The sequence below is a fragment of the Coptis chinensis genome, chromosome 3 (assembly GCF_015680905.1).
Source record: "Coptis chinensis isolate HL-2020 chromosome 3, ASM1568090v1, whole genome shotgun sequence".
Taxonomy (NCBI): domain Eukaryota; kingdom Viridiplantae; phylum Streptophyta; class Magnoliopsida; order Ranunculales; family Ranunculaceae; genus Coptis; species Coptis chinensis.
This window is the reverse complement of record NC_141458.1, coordinates 110,968,478-110,989,516: the sequence shown is the minus strand read 5'-3', so window position 1 is coordinate 110,989,516 and position 21,039 is coordinate 110,968,478. Positions and strand designations below refer to the sequence as shown.

The 21,039-nt window shown below is 36.6% G+C and overlaps 2 protein-coding genes across 2 annotated transcripts; one reads left to right on the top strand and one right to left on the bottom strand.

Moving 5' to 3' along the window:
• Nucleotides 1–11,262: 11,262 nt before the first annotated feature.
• On the top strand, nucleotides 11,263–11,982 carry LOC147512951 (uncharacterized). Its single transcript, XM_086598831.1, has one exon. The coding sequence runs from the start codon at nucleotides 11,263–11,265 to the stop codon at nucleotides 11,980–11,982; it is 720 nt and encodes a 239-aa protein (XP_086454957.1).
• Nucleotides 11,983–18,004: 6,022 nt separating this feature from the next.
• LOC147512950 (WAT1-related protein At5g47470-like) lies at nucleotides 18,005–20,023 on the bottom strand. The gene is made up of 6 exons (XM_086599506.1): nucleotides 19,956–20,023; nucleotides 19,686–19,802; nucleotides 19,037–19,251; nucleotides 18,680–18,841; nucleotides 18,442–18,593; nucleotides 18,005–18,225 (listed from the first exon to the last, which is right to left on the bottom strand). The coding sequence occupies exons 3-6, from the start codon at nucleotides 19,106–19,108 to the stop codon at nucleotides 18,096–18,098; spliced, it is 516 nt and encodes a 171-aa protein (XP_086455632.1). The 5' UTR covers nucleotides 19,109–19,251; nucleotides 19,686–19,802; nucleotides 19,956–20,023; the 3' UTR covers nucleotides 18,005–18,095.
• Between the last annotated feature and the right edge of the window lie 1,016 nt (nucleotides 20,024–21,039).

Here is a 21,039-nt window from a genome sequence, read left to right as displayed (position 1 = left end):
TGTTAGTTGACTGAGTCAATTTTAACTGTTTCGTGTGTTTTGCTCCTTATAATTTCCAAATAGCCGAAATACCCCTCACATGTGCCACACGTGACTTTTTTTTTAAAATAAAATACAATGACACGTGTTGAAATCTTACCATTAGCATCCAAGGGTGGAGTTTTGAATGTTGTTCCCATAGTCCTTTAATGGAGGAGGGGCTAAAAGCTTAAAAGTTTTGTTAAAAGATGAGCCAAAAATAAAAATATATTTAAATTGAATAGTTTTTTTTAAAATATACTAAAATCCCACAATTCAATAAACTTCATAGTGTTCACTTTGCAAAATAGAACCCTAATTGGATAAAACCCCTAATTTGTTACGTGTAATTATGGCCAATTTATCTTCAATAATATACACAATATAACCCTAATTTGACGAAAGCCCCTATTTGTGTACATGTAATTAGGGCCAATTTATGTACAATATGCACAATAGAAGTCTAATTTGACAAAAGCCCCAATTTATATAGTATAATTTGGGCCAATTTATGTTCAATTTTACAAATAAATTATAATTGAAAAAAAAAAAAACCACCAAATTTTGTAAGTAACCTTAAACCCTAATTGTTAGGGTAATTGTTAATTAGTCATTTTAGTACCCTAATTATAAACTAACTCCTTCTTGACTTCTCGTGATATGTACGTAAAAACTAACATCCAAGCCGTCGATTTTTTTAATTTAGATGGTCATTTAAATAGAAATCAACGAAATGAAATTGTATTGGAATTCAAGATCGAAATAAATCGAAACTTAAATTTACAAGTTCCGTGTGCAAGTCACGTAAAGGATTAAATTGCCATTATGAAAATATGATACAGAACAGTTAAAGTTGACTCAGTCAACTGACAAAACTCGGGCCAAAAACGAATTAAGCAACTTATAGGAGCCAAACGATGAATACCCTATTAAAAGTGGGGCCAAAATCGAATAAACCCAAATAGAAACATGACTAATGCCTAATGACTTCAATGAAAAAAAATTACTATTGTAGTTACCAACAAGACAACAGTGAAAGATAAAGCAACAATTGAAGCAATAAGACACGATGTGCCAATGATCTTTTCGTGGTCAGTCCTATTAAGATTTGATTGATCATTCTGTAAGATCGAGCTCGAGGCAGTTGAGTGCATAAAGCACATTAAAATGGCTCCAAATGTGCACACAAAGGTCCCTAAGATTTTTTTTTAATAGATTTTGGGATTAAAGGCAGACTGTTACACCCCAATTTAATTAAATTGAAAAAATAATATTTGCTCCGACTCTTGATTTTCGAGGTGTGATGCACTCTCAACTTCCAAAAACCCATAAACAGTTTAAATATGCGGATAATTAAAAACCAATAAAAAATTTAACTTAAACAAAAGTCCTCTTCATTACAAAAATTCACAAATAAGATTAGGTTACAAATCTCTTTTCAATAACTCTTTATTTAAAATTACAAATGAGAATACAAATAACATTGTCTCAACTGAAAATTTATATCACCTCAAGGGAAAACAAAATTTATCTTGAAATGCGACGCTAACGCAAACCACAAGCAGCAACCAACCTTCTTCAACACTAAACCTGTCAAGACTTATCAACTATGTTCATTGAATGAACACACCCAATAAGCAAACATGCAAATCGGGTCAGCATTATAAAAATGCTTGTGTGAGTAGCTCTAAAATGCAATATATACTTATACATATATTGACATACTAAATAAAGCAGTTAGTTCCTCCACCGAGGCGCCTTAACATCCAATGAATAATACAACATCATATCTTTAAATACAATAATTAAGGCAGGTAGTTCCTCCACTGAGGCGCCTTAGCTTCCCAACAATAATACAAAGACATTTAGTTCTCCTCCGAGGTTTTAGGTTATAACTAAACTACTAACCAGCCAAGCATATTCTATACTTACCGCATTTCATGCTCAATTACAGAGTGGGTCGTCTCTGCACAAGTAATTAGTTTGACCCACCCTTCTGCAAAATCATATACAATCATCTATCTAAAGATATATCATTAATCAACATATTACCATAATTATATTAATTAAGGCTTTCTTTGCGTGTCCCTAAAATCACATCGTATCTATGTCTTACCTAGTTTCCCTAGCTACCACAATCGCTTCTCAACGCCGAACATGTACATCCACATGCCTCCCCTCACATAATGAACCACTCCGTGCGTAACTATCTTGAGCGGGATGCCGCACACCAGGTAACCCTCACACGAAAGCCATTATGTGAGTACTGCCATTATACTGCATAAAATATCGCGCGTCTCGTTCTAATTTTGCGAACGGAATAATCAAGCCACTATTCGGCTACGCCAGAAGGGCCAATCAAATTACTTATGCCCGTAAGGCCATTCAGATTCACTGAAACGCCAGAAGGGCCAATCATATCACATACGCCCATACAAAGGCAAATCACATGAGTTGTGGTAGCTAGGTTCTAGGATTTTCGTTACGTAATTTATTCAAGTGTCATACATTTATATCTCATAATCATTCCACTATATCACGTGCAGGTCAAATACCTTATTGCACTAAGCCACAATATTTAAAAATATCTCAATATATCTCATAACCACTTTCATTATTTCACGTGCCAATATATTATTGCACTACACCACAATCCCATGGGAAATATCCACCAATACTCTACTACCTCCTAGTAGCATCTCACAGATAAAAATAATGGAGCGTTTATACATTTATTTCTCCAAAACTATTGCATTTAATATATATGTCCCAACATATTATATAATGTCACAATTGCTTCGAACGTATCGCATAACATTTTTATAGCGTTTTAGGAATATTATATCTCCTAAAGTTTCTATCTTGTCACGTGTCAAAATATACACAATATCAAAGTCAAATCTTTCTTAGATAATGACAACCAAATTTATACAAGCTTCCACAGCATTTTAGCATTTGATTTGTCCATACAATTTACAACATAAAACGTAGCACAATTAAACAGTCCACAGTCCACAATCAAGGCCCAAAAATCTAAAGTCCATAAATCTATGTCCGTATGTAGTTTAATACTCATAAAAACATATATATCTAAGCCTTATTATCAGAATTCCCTTCTTGTTACGTGCCAATATTTATATGTTTTACACACTACTTACGTCAAATCTTAATTAGATAATGACAAACAAGGTTATAAAATTTCGACACTATTTTATTACTACATTTGTCCATATTCTTAAATATGTGAAAATCTGGAAAAAGTCAACATTCCACAGTCAACCATCAACGGTCAACGGTCAATGTCAAAGTCAAACTGTCGTTTCCATATTCAACAGGTTCAGGGTCATATCCCTGGTTCATGGCTAAGGTCAAGGTGCATGGCTCTTGGGCTCATGACTAAGGTAATGGTTCGGACCCAACTAGCCAAACCCAAACCCAAATCTTATAACCCAAAAGTCTAAATGTTGAAAGACCCATTTGGATCTCTATTAAGTCTTATGGGCTGCCCCAAATAAAAATTAGAAACTGGCCCCAAACAATTCAGTGATCGGGCCCAAAAGAAGTAAAATAAAACTGGACCAACCAAACAACTTAAAATCGGGCCCAAAGAAAAACCAACTAAGGCCCAACTAACACAACTAAAGGCTTTGGCCCAAAGCCCAAAGCCCAAGCAAACTAACAGGTTCGCCTTCCTCACTTCTTCTTCCTCAACAGCCGCCTCCACTGCGAATTCCGGCCACCACTAGCCACCCTCATCCCAGCGGTTTTAACCACATGAAAAACCCCCATCTACCGATACCATCATAACCCGATTCCCCTTACCTTCAAACTCAACCCCCGACCGCCATTAACGCCATTTCCAAGCTTTTTCCAAGCTTTAACAGCACCCATTAACAACACCCATTCAAACCTCAATAACCAAACATCAACCCCTTACTACCACCAATCTTCAATCAACACAAAAACAACAATAACTGTTCCCATAAATTTTACTGGCGATTTTCTTAGTGCCGCCATTAATGAACATTTCAAGCTTCACAGCCCACCCAATTTCAATCCCGACATCCCCCACTACCACCAATCAGTAATTCAATCAACACAACAAGAGTATAACCAAAAAAATAAAATACAAACAGTTCCAAATCATATACAGGACCACTGTTTGTTTGGGCGTGAGGGCTCGCGCACCATTAACGACCTCAATTCCAACAGTTCAATAAATTTTGGTAATTAAGAACAACAACCAATATATAACAGGTTTTAACAATACTCCAAGTTTTAACCCTACGACAATACGCAGAATAACAACCGGGAATGAGAAGAAAACAAGAGCGGAAATCTTAGACAGTACAGTTATCTCTGTATAGACGTAAAATAATAGAAAATCTAAACTACTCACTTGTATTAAAAAGGCACCACGAATGCCTCGTAGTCCAAATCGTCGCGCTCCAACGCTTTAGCCAACGAGCTTTTATCTCCGCCTCCATTTTTTGTATTTTTTTTTTATCTCCAAACCCTATTCTCTAGAAAAATATGAATATATACTCTCAGGTTTAAAACTTAAGCTCAACATAGACTCGGGCCCCGAAATCAGGCCCACATATCCCAAATCCAATCCAGCGAATTTTAAATAAATAAATTAATTAATTAATTAATAAATGCATATTTTAAATACGGGCGTTACAAGACCCCTACCTGTATCATTAAAACATAGGAATTCACATGCCTTCTGTCATTAGAGGAAGGTTCGGCATACATCACTTTCAAAGGCTTCGAGCCTGACACAATTGAATCTTCAAAGCATAACATTATAATAGAAGTACATCACAACTACTTCATTTTACAAATTGTGTAACCAAGGCCGGATGATCTTTCAAAATGTGCCTTTGGGTTTTCTCAAATTCTCGGAAGAAGCTACAACAATGGATGCAAGCAAATGTCAATCTCATTGAGTCATCCCAAACCTCCTTAATGAAGCCATCAAGATTATTAACCTTCTTTCTTGTCATAGATGAAGCTTTTTTCATCATAGCGATGGTACGATCATCAATACCACCAGGAGAATGTTGTTTATACTTACTATCTTTCTTTGGTTTCATAGCAGTCCTCCATTCATCGCCATAATCGAGGGTGTTGTTGCCATATTTTTATAGCCAACCTCAACAGATTGAGAACTAATGCCTTCAACTCTGTTAGTTGTATCCGAAGTAAAGTGGTCTTTGAAGACACTCTCAATCTCTTTCTCATTACTATCCTCCTCATCAATGGCATATGGGTATTCATCTTCACTTGTATCCACAAAAGCTTCACACATATGATGGTGTTTGTTAACAAGAACAGGTGGACTTTCAAGGAGACTAGCTTTGGTTTCTACAACAATTACACAGTCTCCAAGTATAGTAGCAGATGGTTGGACATCAGTTGTATCATTAGCAAATATGTTACCTTGGTTACTTAATACAATTGTAGTTGATGGCCTACCCTGAGATCCATGTGCAAGCAACAAGTTGCTTCCACTCTCAATCACGCGTTGACTAAGGACTTGTTGGGGTGTACTAGAACTAATCACGATGTTAGACAGTTCAGCACTACCAATGTCTTCTGCGCTCTTAGTTTCCTTCATCTTCCACTGTTGGACATACCTCTTCTCACCATTTCCTACATTTTCTTTTGTAATAGCATTGTTATTGGGTTTCAATTTTGGTAATTGTTTTTCACAACCAGTCTTGTTATGCCCAAACATTTGACAATCTTAACAAATTAAAGGCTTCCAAATAAACTCTAGAGGAATAAAAATAACCTTGTTAGTACGTGTTCACTTTTATCTTCAAAGATGACAGGAGATCTTTTTCAACTGAAATCTCAATGCAAACTCTTGCAAAAGAGAGCATTTGTTTCCCTTATGTTGTTTTATCCATAAAAAGAGGTTTACCCATAGTACTAGCAAGCAAGCTCAGACCTTTCTTGTTCTATAGTTGCTTTGGTACATTGAAAATTTTAACCCATATAAGTACATTTTGGATTGAGCCCCGATTGTCATCGACTTCTCTTGTCCATGGCCTTATGACAAACAATTTACCTGCAATGTAGAAAGAATCACCATCAAGTACATCTTCTTTGTCTTTGTCAATGTTGAACATGAAGTAATAGATATCCCCATCCAAGGCTATCTCCCAAAAGCTTTCATCTTTTCTTCACATTCTCTTTGACTAGAGTGTAGGGCAGTTTCTTATCAAGAAAAAACCCACAACTCTGTCTTCCCACTTTTTCACTCCTTCTTCTAGTATAGGTTCTTCAATATATAACCAATACGTACATCATCAAAGAAGGTGGGTTTGATGTAGCATAGCTCTTCACTCCCGCAGATGGTGGTGGGGTTTTAAAGAGGGAGGTTCATGTTCTTTGCTCGAGAGAGATTCTTGTTTGAAGAGCTTGGGAAGAGATATGAGAAGGTTGAGGGTGAGAATTTGATACTGGTGGTTGGGTAGAAGGAGCTGGATGAGAAATGGTAATTGGGTTATGGTTTTGAGGAGAGAAGGGGTTAGGATTTGGGTTAGGGTTTTGAAGAGGGAGGGGGTTGGGGGGTTCTGGAGTGGCTTCCATCACTCTCTCTCACACCTACTTCCCCATCAATCTGGAAGCACCCCCCCCCCCCCCCCTGCGATCCTTAGTTGATTGTACATGCACTTAATATTAAAATTTTCGAACCTAAAAAAGGAAAATATTAAAAACCATTTGAATTTCATTATTCTTGGACATGCATATATATTTTTTTAAAAAAAAGGTTAGTTGGTGTTACCCCCCACTAAATGAGCCAATTAGGATTTCCCCCCAACTAGATGGGCAATTAGGGTCTCCCCCCCCCCCAAATACACACACAAAAAACACGGTCAACCCAAGTTGACTTTTTTTTTTGTGTGTATTTAGGGAAGAGACCCTAATTTCCCCATCTAATAGGGGGAAAATCCTAATTGGCTCATCTAGGGGGGTAATACTAGTTAAATTGAATCAGAAGGACTAGCTAAAGCCATGATCATTGATAAGCACCCAAAAGTGTATTATGAAACCCCGTTGAGACATATAAATTTGGTTAACTATGTGTTTAATAATCATAAAATAAATATATTTTCATACTTTTTTGCGTGTATTCGCGAGTAAACATGGAAATATGGTTTAAACGCAATAAAGCACGAGGAAGCGACATGTATATGAATTCTTCCAAATCCATTGAGAAGCATCAAACTTCCCAAGCTCCTACCTCTTGAACCGGGACTCGAATCGCGACAAAGTGAGCTGCTCGGACAATCGTATGATGAACTCTACACATAGGCGGAAAGTTGTAAAATTGCCCAAAGACCGGACCGCCACTGGACTGCACATCGGACCCACCATATGGGCCCGCAAGATTGGATGAGTCATCAATCATGGAGCATGTCAAGACAAAAATGACAAATTATTGGTGCAAAATTGACACCTTGCATGTAATTAATTAGATTAGGTGTTAATAGTGACAAAAAGGCAAGGTGTCACTTTGTTTTAATGTGGTGGATAAAAATGAAGTAAATGTGGTTTGATGTTTCACATGGGAGAAAATGAGATGTCTCTCAAATGAAGAAGAAAACAAAACAAGGGGGGGGGGGGGGGGGGACAATCCATTTACTCCCTTGACTTCTTTTCCTTACCTTGTATTATTTTAGTTCCTTAGCCATTTTTAGTTTTTAGTTTTTAGTTTTGGTAAGAAAGTTTGTAATAGTTTTAATGGAGGAAACATTTGTTTTCTTCTAGAAAATAAAAAGCAAGTGAGTTTAATTGTTTATCTTCTTCCTCTTCTCTCTCTTTTTGTTTTTCTAGTTGTAATTTCCTTGTCCCAAGGATCATGAGCTAACTTCCCTTTTGGGGAGTTAATCCAACTCATGTGAGGGAAAAACAATTGTTGTTGGTTTGGTAGGTTATTAGGAAGAAAAACTAGCTCTACATCCTATCCCAAAATTATAGTTGGTGTAGTGTCTAGTTAGGAATCAAAGCAATGAGCTTAGAGATAAGTCATTGCTTGGTTCCACTTGCTAGCATGTATGAGCTCTTAAGTGAGTTGTACATGCTAGGGATCAAGTTTTCTTCCATTAGGGCCTTGTCTATGAGTCTAGGAAGAATCAATAAACTTTTCAAATCAACAACTAAATGTTAGTTTCACATGAGGAGGATTAGCTCTCTACTTTTTTTTCTTTAGTAATTTGTCTTTTGTATTAAGTGCATGATTTCAAACTTTAATGTTTTTCTTAATGTTGTGTAGGAAAGAAACCTAGCATTAGTAATATAACCTTACTCATTAGTTTCCTAAGAGTAACAAACAATTTGTAGTTGTCCTAGACTTTAGGTTGGTTCGAATCCTTACTTTAGCTCTACGAAAACGAAAAATCGTGAGTAAGAAACTTTGAGTTGCTTTTGTACCAAATTAGAGATTCTAATCTCGAACGTAAGGAAAAGCTAATATCAATCATCTTGATCTCAATGATGTTATAAAAGAAGAGTTTGATATGATAAGCAGATAGTATACTTCTTGTAGGAACCGTTATTTTATAATGTAAATTTCTACAAACCGTGAAAACCACGCGCAGCGGAATTAATAGTTCTCACGATTTTGGATAGAAAACATACCTTTGAATCAGCTTCTTAATATCTCTGAGAATCCAATAGCTATGAAATCCGAAATTAACCTCTTGATCTTCTGTTGTATTCATATGCACAGAGTGGACGTTGTGTGGGCAACGATCTTCCAACCTCTTCTTTCTCTCTTGGCCTCTCTCTCTCTCTCACAACCTTAGAACCGAATTTGGATATGTTTTTGCTTGAGTGAAACCTTGAGAGCTCAGTGTGTAAAAAATGGCCAGAGAAAGAGGTTTCTTTTTATAGGCTACAATAGGGACCATGAGGAGAAATTAGGGTTGGGCCTCCTGACGGGCTTGGGCTTCCCATGTTCGCCCAGAACACACGGCCCAAGTCCGTCAACAAATGGCTTATTCCACTAAAAGCCATTGTTGCACTACCGCCCTAATCCCAAATTACGTGTTAGCGTTTATGGGCTCTATATTATATGCTCGTTGATCTCCCTGTGTTTAAGATATTGAATGCCCGTTGATTAAGTCAAGTTACTGACAACTACATTAATCAACTTCTTATGTCCTTGAGTAGTACCACTCAACCTCATTGTCATGTCGGATCAAATCCACCTGCAGGGTTTACATGACAATCTTTATGAGCTCTTCAAGGGGACATCATCAGCCCAACTTCTTGCGGGACACGGATTCCTTCTATAATCAACAGCACACCTTACATACAATGTCATTATCCAATCCATCGAGTTTGTTGATTCACAAATGAATCTCACTCATTAATGATTTAAAGTAATGTACAATGCACGTAAGTGCCCGTTATTATATCCGGATTAAGAGGACAAACATCCATAATAACATAGGTGTTTATTCTCTTATATAGTCAATATAAAGAGAAACAACCTCACTTGGTCCTGTTCAATACACACAAAGTGTACTAGTGTAATCCTATAGTCAAGATAGACTAATACCAGATTATACTACAACCGTACCAATGGTTTGTCCAAATCCATCTAGGTTGTGAACGATTACTTATACTTTATAAGGTACTAATGATATGATCTTCTGTGTGTCCACGCCATATAATCTACAACATAAAGTACTAGACACATGCATATAACTAATAACATATATAATATGCATAACATTTGCCCATATGATTCTCATTCAAAATATAAAGAATTAGAGTTAATACAAAAGTAATGTTTTTAGTATATAACCCTATCACTTCTGTACCCAAGAACTGAAGCAATGATGAAAATGAACCCTGGTGCAAGATTGGGCACGACTGAAGTAAGTGCTGGAGAAGTTTTCTTCATTCCATTTAACATGAGTACTTGAAACAATATTATCCTAAGTTAGCTTCTTTTGGGTTTATTTAATTCACTGAGTTCACATTGACTTTCAAATGAGTTCACACCGACTTTCAACTGAGTTCATGCCGATTTATGAATTTCTGGCCGATCCAGCCCGAGTTTCGCTACTAGCTTATCTTTAGAGAAGTGGGGAAGGAGTTCCAATCTCAGGGTCTACTTATAAACTCATGTCACTCAAGAGAAAAACTAAAATCTACCCAATCACCAAATTAGCTTCTTTTGGGTTTATTTATGGAAGGGTGTCACATTAATCCAATTTGGATTTGTTTCAATAAGATGATTGTGTTGTTGATGGGAGAGAAGACACTTTTTGGGGAAGTTGTTGGTGGATAGTAGCTCCAAATCCCTACATCATTCTGGCCATCATAGGTATCTTCATCTACACAGGTACAAATCACTAGCTGATTACCAAACCAAGGTTGGTCATTTAATTGATTGATTCCACCGGAATAGATCTGATTAGTGTTGTTTCTGGGTATTGATGGTCTTGGTTATTTTCCTAGCTTCTGGACAAGTGTTTTGTAGTGGGTTTGATTGAGATTTGATTTGTTTTGAGGGGTAAAGGTTTTGAATTTCCAGATTCCGTTATTGGAGTTGGTGTAGCTGTTGTTGCTTGCTTTGTTTTCTTATGTTGGTGGTGAAACATTAATGAAGTCTATGTGGTTGCTTAGATAAAGATATGTCGTTGAGGGTTTGGCCGGTGCCTGCCTAAGGTGGTAGTATATCCCAATGTTATGGCAGATTAAACCAAAATTTTCTTCTGTTGTTGTTCTTGGTATTCTGTGCTGAGTTGAGGAGTTGGTGATTGCAGTGCTGAGTTTTATTTGTTGTTCACAGTAGAAATGGGTTTGTGTTATTGTTTCCGTGTTTTGGGTTTTAGGTTTTAACAACTTGCCACGCCGGAGATAGAACTGATTTGGGATTTGTGTGGCTTATGATTGTTCTTAGTTTCTCTTATTTTATTTTGGAAAAGTGTATATGTAAGAGCTTTCTGGTTCATATGTGAACAAATCAACTCCATAACGATGATGATGACAATGAACTGCTGTGGAATGGGTACGGATTCGACGATTCTAATAACAAAAGACCTTGTACGTAAACACTAGCCGGACATTCTATGTTTTTCAGAGACAAAGGCTGACAAGAGGAGAATGGAAGTGGTTAGGAAAGAGCTAAAATACCAAGGAAATTTTATATTGCCAGCAGAAGGAACTAGAGGAGGGCTAGCCGTACTATGGAAATAAGGCATACAGTTGGAAATGCTTGGTGCTACACAGAACCATATTTCAAGTAAAATTACTAATTTCGGTTATCATGGTGATTGGTTTTTCACACTCGTGTATGGTGAGCCTGTTTCATGTAGACAGAAAAAGGTTTGGGATGAAATCAGGGACTTTGCTCCCTATATTCATGGCCCATGGTTATTATTTGGGGATTTTAATGCTATTTCTAGCCTAAATGAGAAGTCAGGTGGTCATCGTGTTTTAAGCCAAGGTATGCATGATTTTAATGATTTTATAAGTGACTTAGGATTGATTGACTTAGGTTTTAGAGGTTCAAAGTTTACCTGGTCTAACAATAGGTCTTTTGATAATCATATACTTGAAAGACTTGATCGTGCACTTGCTTCGGTGTCTTGGTTTGAATCTTTCCCCCATGCCAGTGTAAAAACTATAACTAATGTGTCTTCTGATCACCTCGCCTTATCTATACGTTTGAGTAATGTGGAACCATCCCCTAGGAAACCATTCAGATTTTGTGAGATGTGGTTGAGAGATGAGACTTGTAAAGAGGTTATTCAGAATGCATGGGGTTCAATAGATAGTGTAGACTATTGCAGAGATAATGTCATAAAGAAGTTGGGGGTTACAAGAGAAAGATTACAGGATTGGAACAAAAAGATTTTTGGGAATGTGCTATCTGAAATTAGAAGAGTGAAGAAAGAACTAGAAAAAATGATGTTGGGAGAAGCTAAGTGAATGAATGGAAGTATAAAAGGACTATGGAACTACGTATACGATTGGAGGAATTGTTAACTAGAGAAGCAAGCCTATGGCGGCAAAAGTCAGGGAATAATTGGATAAAAGACTATGCTAGGAACACCAAATACTTTCATTTGTCTACCGTTTATAGAAGGAGGAAGAATAACATTACGAAATTGAAAGATGATGGAGGTGTATGGAGGGAGGGCAGGGAGAAGGTGGGAGAGACAATCAATGATTTTTTTTCACATCTTTTTACGACAAGTAACCTAGAACCTAATAATGAGATTCTCCATTTATTTGAACCTATAATCACAGATAGAGAAAATAGTATGCTTACTGTTATTCCTACTGGTGAGGAGATTTGGGATGTAGTAAAAAAGATGGGGGCTTGAAAAGCTCCCGGCCCTGATGGATTCTAAGGAGTTTTTTACCAAAATTGTTGGGATAGAGTGGGAGAAATTGTAGTGGAAATTGTGAAGAATTTCTTTTTATTAGGTATCCTAGAACCCAATTTAAATGAAACATTCATATCTCTAATACCAAAAATCCCTAATCCATATCATATTGTAAAATTTGGACCCATTAGTCTTTGTAATTTTATTTACAAGATTATTTCTAAATTGCTTGCCAATAGACTAAAATCACACCTACATAAGATTGTCTCCCCATTTCAGGGTGCTTTTGTGAAGGGTCGTTGTATTGGTGATAATATAGGACTTACAAGTGAAATATTCTATAATATGAAAAAGATGAAAAAGAGAAAAAAAAGGTTGGATAGCAGTGAAGCTGGATATGAAGAAGGCAATTGATCAAGTTGAATGAGATTTTTTGTATAAGATTATGAGCAAGTTGGGTTTTGGTAATAAGTGGATCGAACTTATCAAACAATGCTTAGAAACTGTCTCTTTTCGAGTTTTATTGAATGGGGTTCCTTTGGATAATTTTACACCACGGAGAGGGTTGAGACAGGGGGACCCATTATCTCCCTACCTCTTTATTCTGGTTACAAAAGCACTTTCAAAGATGCTACACAAGGGGGAAAGAGACAATAATATTAGTGGTATCAAAGTTAGGAGAAAATCCCCACCAATTAGTCATCTATATATTGTATGCTGATGATCTAATAATATTTAGCAAGGCCAGTTTGGTGGAAGCAGTTAATATGAAAGGCATTGTGGACTTTATCTTGTAAGGCATCTGGGCAAGAAGTCGGTGTGGGAAATCAAGTGCTTTTTAGCAGTAATGTCCGTCATAGACACCAAAAGATGTTAGCAAAAAATTTGGGGAGTAAGGAAGTTCAATGAGAGGGATAAGTATTTTGGGGGTGCGATACTTCTCACTCGGAAAAAGAGTGAAAATTTTGATTACCTAGTAGATAGTTTACACAGGAAGGTGACTGGGTGGAAGGCCAAAATCCTATCTCAGGCAGCTAGAACTACCCTAGTCAAGACTGTAGGGAAAGTTGTCCCTATTTATGCTATGAGTACTTATCTACTACCGAATAACATTACAGATAAATTGGATCAGCTGAATAGGAATTTTTGGTAGTATGGGATCTCAGATTCCAACACTAATTATACAATAAGTTGGGAGAAATTGTGTAAGCCTAAGAGTGCTGGTGGATTGGGTTTCCGAAAGGCTAAAGAAATTAATCAAGTTATGATCTCTAAGCATTGTTGGAGATTATTACAGGAAGAAGAGTCTATATGGTTGAAAACTTTTACAAGTATATACAAATGGTATAGGTTAGAGGTGGTGAATAAGAAAAGGAGTGCCCCTTGTTCTTATTTTTGGCGAGGGATCAACATAACTATGGATGGTATAAGAGTAGGATTCATATGGAAGGTCGGGGATGGTTCTACAATTGATATTTATACTCACCCTTGGTTATCCTTTATGAATAAAACTGTGTGTCTTAAAGATTTGGTACCTCCTATTTACAATACAAATCCCAAGTATATTGTTGTCAGTCACCTTATAAATCAGGATCACCATAGTTGGAATCAAAATAGGTTAGGAGAGTTGTTTCCTTCACCTGTTGTCAGTAGCATTAACCAAGTTGTCATCAATCCTAATATAGCTAATAAAATTATTTGGTCAGGTAGTACTAAAGGCATTATCACTGTGAAATCTGTTTATCATTTTCTGGGCATGATAGACTGTCAGGGAGAGACTTCTACTGCTAATGAGCAAGCTGTCAAAAAGATGTGGAAGACTAAGGTGGAAGCTAGTATTCAGTTGCTTGTATGGAAACTTCATAATGGAGGTCTGCTAACTGGAGATAGATTAAGAAGACAAAAAATTAATTCACCTGTTGTCAATAGCATTAACCAAGTTGTCATCAATCCTAATATAGCTAATAAAATTATTTGGTCAGGTAGTACTAAAAGCATTATCACTGTGAAATCTGTTTATCATTTTCTGAGCATGACAGACTGTCAGGGAGAGACTTCTACTGCTAATGAGCAAGCTGTCAAAAAGATGTGGAAGACTAAGGTGGAAGCTAGTATTCAGTTGCTTGTATGGAAACTTTATAATGGAGGTCTGCTAACTGGAGATAGATTAAGAAGACAAAAATTTAAAGGGGACATATCTTGTGCTTTTTGCCAGAAAGCGATAGAAACAGATGAGCATCTATTTCTCCAATGTGCCTGGATAAGATGTTTATGGTTTGGATCTTCTCTTAGTATACGTATGGAGGAACATGAAGGGAAGACTCTACATGAATGGATTGGAGAGGCAGTATGTTGGAATAGTTTAGAAGATTTTGCTGAAATAGAGGTACAAAGATTTGCGAGTACCTACTTTCTAGTGATGATAAATGAGATATGGAGGTGCAGAAATCAGTTGTGATTTGAGAAAATTAAACCTAACATGGAGCAAATGATTAGGACTGTTGCAAGGAAAGTAGGAAGTATTTTGGAAGCATATAAGAAGGAAGTAATTAGCAATGCTCAAGCTAGTAGGAACAAAAATAATCCCATTGAATACCATATAGCTTTGAACAACCTAGGCATTGATTTCTATAGTTCCAGGCCTAAGATAAGTTTTGATGGGGCTTTTGAAAGGATGACTAGAAAAGGAGGAGTAGCAGCAATTTGTAGAGATGCAGATGGCAAGTTGTTAGGGTCAGTGTGTAGAAGGTTTCGCGCAGAAACTCCTTATGAAGTAGAGTGCCATGGTGCGGAGCTAGCTGCAATCCTGTTGTACAAATTGAAACTTAACAAAGTGTTGATAGTGGGGGATTGCAGAGACTTGATGCAGATTCTTAGAAACAATCGAGTTGGATTGGAGCAAGATGACTTCATGTCACGAATTGATGTTTTATTTAAACAGTCTTATTTGATGTTTAGTTGTAATTTGTTGTTCTATTGGTTTAGGATAGCTCATAACAAGGAGGCAGATGAATTAAGCAAGTGGGCTTTAAATTATGCAGCCATATGTCCCCCTCTTTGTTGGACTCTGAATGGTGTAAACAACTTGATTTCCGTTTAATATAAGAAGAAGAGTCTTTATCGGAAAAAAAAGAAGCATAGCAATACAAATCTCAATATATATTTATTTTTATTTTTTGGTGGAAAAGCGAAGTTGTTATAGAGGTCCCCTACCCCTTTTCATTAAATAATAAAGATCATAGCTTGTTACATTCTTACATATTCTTTACCTATGGCATCATCATAAATAATTTTTTTTACATCCTCTGTAAAAGAACTGGGAATTAACTCTATGTAGCTAACTGTCGGAATATTACTAGCTAAAGCATCGGCTAGCTTGTTTGCTTCTCTGTACACATGAGTGATGGAGAAGTCTTCTAGTTGCTCCCTCAACTGATTAATACTCCTCATCATCTTTTCGGTCTGCCATGGGTGCTGCCCTTTATTTCTAAAGAACGAAATCACTGTGCTGGAATCAGTTTGCACTCGTACCTTCTTGATGTCATGCCTTACTACCATTTTCAATCCTTGCTCTACCCCATTCAATTCGATCAGTTCAATAGAGTGCTTATTCGATCTTCCCTTGCTCGCCACTATGACCTGCCCATTTCCATCTCTAGCTACTGCTGCCCAACCCCCCCTTGCAAACAGCCATCTGAATTTAGATTTGAGATTCCATTTTCTGCCATCTCAATATATATCGTGTTGTGCAACCTTAATTGTTTTCAAAGAGGCATCAGAAAAACTTACCCTCCGATGGAAATCAACAGAAACTGACCCAACAACTTTATACTGAATTGCTAGGCCATTGTTTCCTTCGACATACAACAAAACATTGTGAAGTCTCGAAGTCGATCTCATTGTATCCTATAAAATAAATATGAAAATTTTGATATAGGGAATATCCGAATATGAAACCCATACCTTTCAAGATAAATGGAGAACGGCAAGAAAAATAATGAACTGCCCAAGTTTGCATAGATGACGTTGAAGACAGGAGTAATGCCTTTGGACAATAAATTAAATATATATAATGCATGTACAGCGTAGATGAATTGCACACTAACTGTGCCCCCGAACACCACCAAGTTTTCTTTATTTTTGTTGTTTAAGGATGCATACATTTTCTTTGGCTTTGCAATCAACGCTGGTTTTCTCAACTCGACTCCTGACTTTCATCACCTTGCTCCTTCAAATTTTGCCAATTGTCTACATATAGGCAGTTTTTTCCCCAAAAAAAATGGTAAGGAACAGAGTTGTATGGTGCAACCCTCACACATAGCCTGCCAAGTGCGTACCCATGGATTTATCAACAATAAACAGATAAATACGCCAGGTCCATTTGTCCGCCAACAGAGTATTTAGTTAGCCAGTTAGGGGAGGGTTCTAGGGACATCTTACAAGTAAAAACTTATAAATGTGGTGCAACCCTCACACAGCCTGCCAAGTGCGTATCCATGGATTATCAACGATAAACAGATAAATATGCCAGGTCCATTTATCCGCCAACAGAGTATTTACTTAGGGGACGGGTTCTAGGAACATTTTATAAGTAAAAATTTATAAATGTCCTAACGAATTTGAATTTGTTTATATGTTTTTATAAAATATGTTCCAGAATCTCTCTCTTTAGTTAGATACACAAAATTTAGTGAAAGTAATTGTATTTTGGTGTGCACATATATTATATGACTCAGATACGACTCAGATATCTATACTCAATTTATACTCAATTGTTGAAAACTGGGTGCCACATAGATGATTGAATTGAATGAGGATTCCACATAACACTGCCCCCTATCATTCTTTTAGAGGAAAACTTTGGGTCCTTCACGAATTTAGATCTTGAGATTGTAAAATTGTAATTGATATCTAAAATCTCAAGACAAAAAGTGTCTTTTAGTGAAGTGGCATGTATGCAACTCACAAGTAATTTCCTCTGTTCAAACTCTGTTTGTTTGTCACTTTGCTAGCAAGTTATCTTTGCTGTTTGTTTGTTATCTGCTGGTGGGAGCTGTACAGTATGATTGGTTCAACAAATTGGGCCTGACCAAACCGGCCAATTCACCAGCACAAAATGCCTGGAAGCTTTAACTGTCCACGTCCTTTCTGTTTGCATAGCACGAAATTGGTCTTGTCGTCTAAACTCTTTTTGATACATCTATCATACATGTTTTTTCAGGCAGTCATCTGTTTTCCCTTCCTAAATTTTTTTCTTCCCGTGGAGAAATTTATTGTATTAAGGTCGTAAGGTTTCAGAAATTAGAGTTCTAACTAACTAAAATATCACATATTCATATTGAACCCCATCACAAGGATGGATTTTCCAAATTTAGGCATTAAGGGCGTAACTGCATAAGGCTAGAGTCAATGATTATGCTAAGTGTTTGTTTGCCTCTTTTTAATGATCTAACTCTTACGAAGGTTTGTAAGTTTGATCAACTTTTAATAAAACAGGTGGGGGTCTGCATTAAGCCCTTAACTCATAACCGTTTCAAAAAAAAAAAAGTCTTTTTGTACGAAGGAAATGTGGACTTTGAAGAAGTAGGATACAAGTAAAAAAGTTAAGAAAATCAGCTACATAAGGAAAACAAAATGAATAGTTTACAAGAGGCTTCTCTACATAACACGATTTTGTTTTCTTTCATGTTCTACAACAATTTGGTATTTCATCTAACTTAGAAGTGGCTTTTTTTCATCGTGAACTTTTAGTGATTCTTCATCCTCCAAAACAAAATACTCCCTTCTTTTAGCCCATAGCAAACAATAGAGGCCACTGAACATTAGGAACATTCCAAACAAGCTGCAATAAAAATGAAAAATTTTGATTGCTAGAAAGAACCAATGTATTAGAATCTGTCAAAAAAACCTAGTCCCATAAACGCTATATATTTCCACAGACAAAAAAAGACGTACATCGGTTGAGCCTAAATCCTAATTAATCCTTTTGTCAAGGTTAAGTCATATGTGTGTGTTAGATTGTTAGAAAATTTTCAGATTACAGTTTTGCATTGACTACCTTCCCGGGGAGATAGATTCTCCTAATGTGATGGCAGAAAGAATGACAGAGAAAACAGTTACAATTGGGCTGAAGGTTGAGACAAAAACAGGGCCTTTCTTCTTCATTGCCCATGTCTGAAAAGTAGTGCATGCTCCACTCACTGCACCTCCCTGCGTATCAAAAACTTCAGTGAATTCTCACTAATGTACTACAATATATAAGGAGAGAATCATGAATAAAAAAGGTTTGTTCTTACCATTAGAGCATAGCCAACGAGATCTTTTCCACTCACAAGTGGTGTACCGATTTCCAAGTTGTGCTTTTGAACCAATTGTACAACTGCAGTTATAATTGCACCTACAAACGCTGTTACTGCACTAAGGGAAATTGGTGCTGGAAAATCGCCCAAAGTTGCAGCCTGTGAATAAAACACATATTCACACATACTGATCAGAATATAATATATTAAATAAACAGTATATTTATGTTAACTTGAAATTAGAAAACCTAATTATGCTAGAGAGGTTAATATTGCGAAAAATCCTCTAGTCACTGTAACAGGGAGCCCCTAAACTGTTGAGCAATATCTAATAAGTTTGAAAAATTGCTGTACCTGTAAAACAAACGGTACAAGATAAAACAAAGATGGCGCCCATGAGATATATAGTCCCAATGACTTTGCCATGATCAACAAGATCTGATTGAGCTTTTATTGCTTTAGCAGTAGTAGAGTGCAATAAGCTCATTGAAATGGCTCCAACAGTGCAGATTAGAGTACCCGTAATCTTGACTACACCATACATACACTTCACATTGACCCTTTCAAACCTACAAGAAAAAAATGATAGCACTGAATCATAATTGTATAATTTGCTTATTAGGCACCAAGGGTACTGCTGACTTAGTTGGTACCCACCATGAGTGTGGAATACATTTTTGTCTAATGTGATACATTCTTATGGGTATCCCATTCTTATATAATCAAACATTTTTGTAGGTTAGATGATATACTTCTTGAGTAATAATGCCAAGGAACATATACATCTTGAAAGAATTGTCTCTAAACACCCAACTGAACTCCTTACCTCTCATACTTATACTGATAAAAGAATGTATATTTTCGTAAGTTTGTCTTTAAACAAATTAAATATTTAACTTGCTATTCAACTTGTACAAAAAGAAAGAATTAGGTTGTGTTAGAGCTACTTTGAACTCGAATACACACCAATCGAGGCTGTCTTGTAATTAAATTAACTAATTACCTGAGCACCCAAGCAATGATGAAGATGAAACCTGGAGCAAGGTTGGGCATGGCAGTAGCAAGTGTAGGAGAGGTTTTCTTAACACCATTTAGCAACAGGACTTGAAACAATGTGACCCTAAAAAAAACAAGGGGCCATAATCCTCCCATTAAATCTGCTCTAAGGAGTGATAAACCATTTCAGTCCATCAAAAAATAAAAATACATTCAACACGATAATTATTTTAAAGGAACGATTTTCATAATTAACATAATTCTGTAAAATTCTTACCCTCCAAACGATAACAAAGTTTAAACTGTGCCATCAACTTTAAACTGAATTCCATAGGCCAAAGTTTCCTGTAACACACAAAATTAAATCATGTCAACATCAATTCTCACAATTTGGTATAAAAGCGTGTCCTGCATTATATTACATCAAATAACATTATGCCTTGGACCCCGTCTAGTATGGGATGCAGGGCACAAAGAAACAGAATCAAAGAAGGGTAGGTGCAAAATGTACATGTTTCTACGATAAACAAATATCAAAACAATGAAATGAATGTAAGAGAAAATGGTGGAGCAAACCTTTCGAAACAAATGGAGAGAGGAAAAAGGAAGAATTGAAGGAGATGGCAAGACTTCCATAGATGGTGAGAAAAAGAGGGGTGAGACCTATAGACATTAAATGACTTGTAAACACAGCATAAACAACATATACAAATTGTGTGCTTACTAGGGCCAACACGATCGCAAATTCCTCAAGGAACTCCATCGTGAATGACCGGAACATCTCTACAAATGCTTCTTCCACCTCTTCTTCTTCTTGATCTTGCACTTTTGAATAAGAGATGCAACTCAATCAAACCTGAAAAGAATGAGGGCAATATGACTGTCATTTACTTTTATCGAACAGTTCTAAATTCACTTAAGATTAGTAGTCTCGGCTATATAAGCTACCACGGGGCTACAGCCTACAAGGAACGTATCTTCAATGATAAAGGTTCCTTTTACTTTTCGTCGATTTAATTATTATGTTTTTGAACCATTTTGATCAGTTCATAAAACAAGTTTGGTTCAGAATCTTGTAGTTTAAACCATATTCAGACTGCAAGAATGAAATCATATAGATAGCTGCACAAAATTCTATCAAAGGATAAACGATGATACAAAAGAAAGAAACAGAGAAAAAGTCGTAAGAAATCGGAATGCGGACTAGAAAGTAGTAACTTTAACTCACCATGCCGTCCATGGAGAACTCACTCTGCCGATTTTCCAAGGTAACTTGGCAGCAAAGAAATTAAGTTTTGAGTACGAATTGGAGAAGTACGTGAAATGGATGTTGCATAGAAATTAAGCAGAACAATCCTTAT

Excerpts from the sequence above, each read along its gene's own strand:
- LOC147512951 (XM_086598831.1), top strand. The coding sequence starts at position 11,263 with ATGCTTGGTGCTACACAGAACCATATTTCAAGTAAAATTACTAATTTC.
- LOC147512950 (XM_086599506.1), bottom strand. The coding sequence starts at position 19,108 with ATGGCAAAGTCATTGGGACTATATATCTCATGGGCGCCATCTTTGTTT. Across the intron at positions 18,594-18,679 it reads TCGTTGGCTATGCTCTAATG|GGAGGTGCAGTGAGTGGAGC; the intron begins GTAAGAACAAAC and ends TTTGATACGCAG. Across the intron at positions 18,226-18,441 it reads GAATCTATCTCCCCGGGAAG|CTTGTTTGGAATGTTCCTAA; the intron begins GTAGTCAATGCA and ends TTTTTATTGCAG.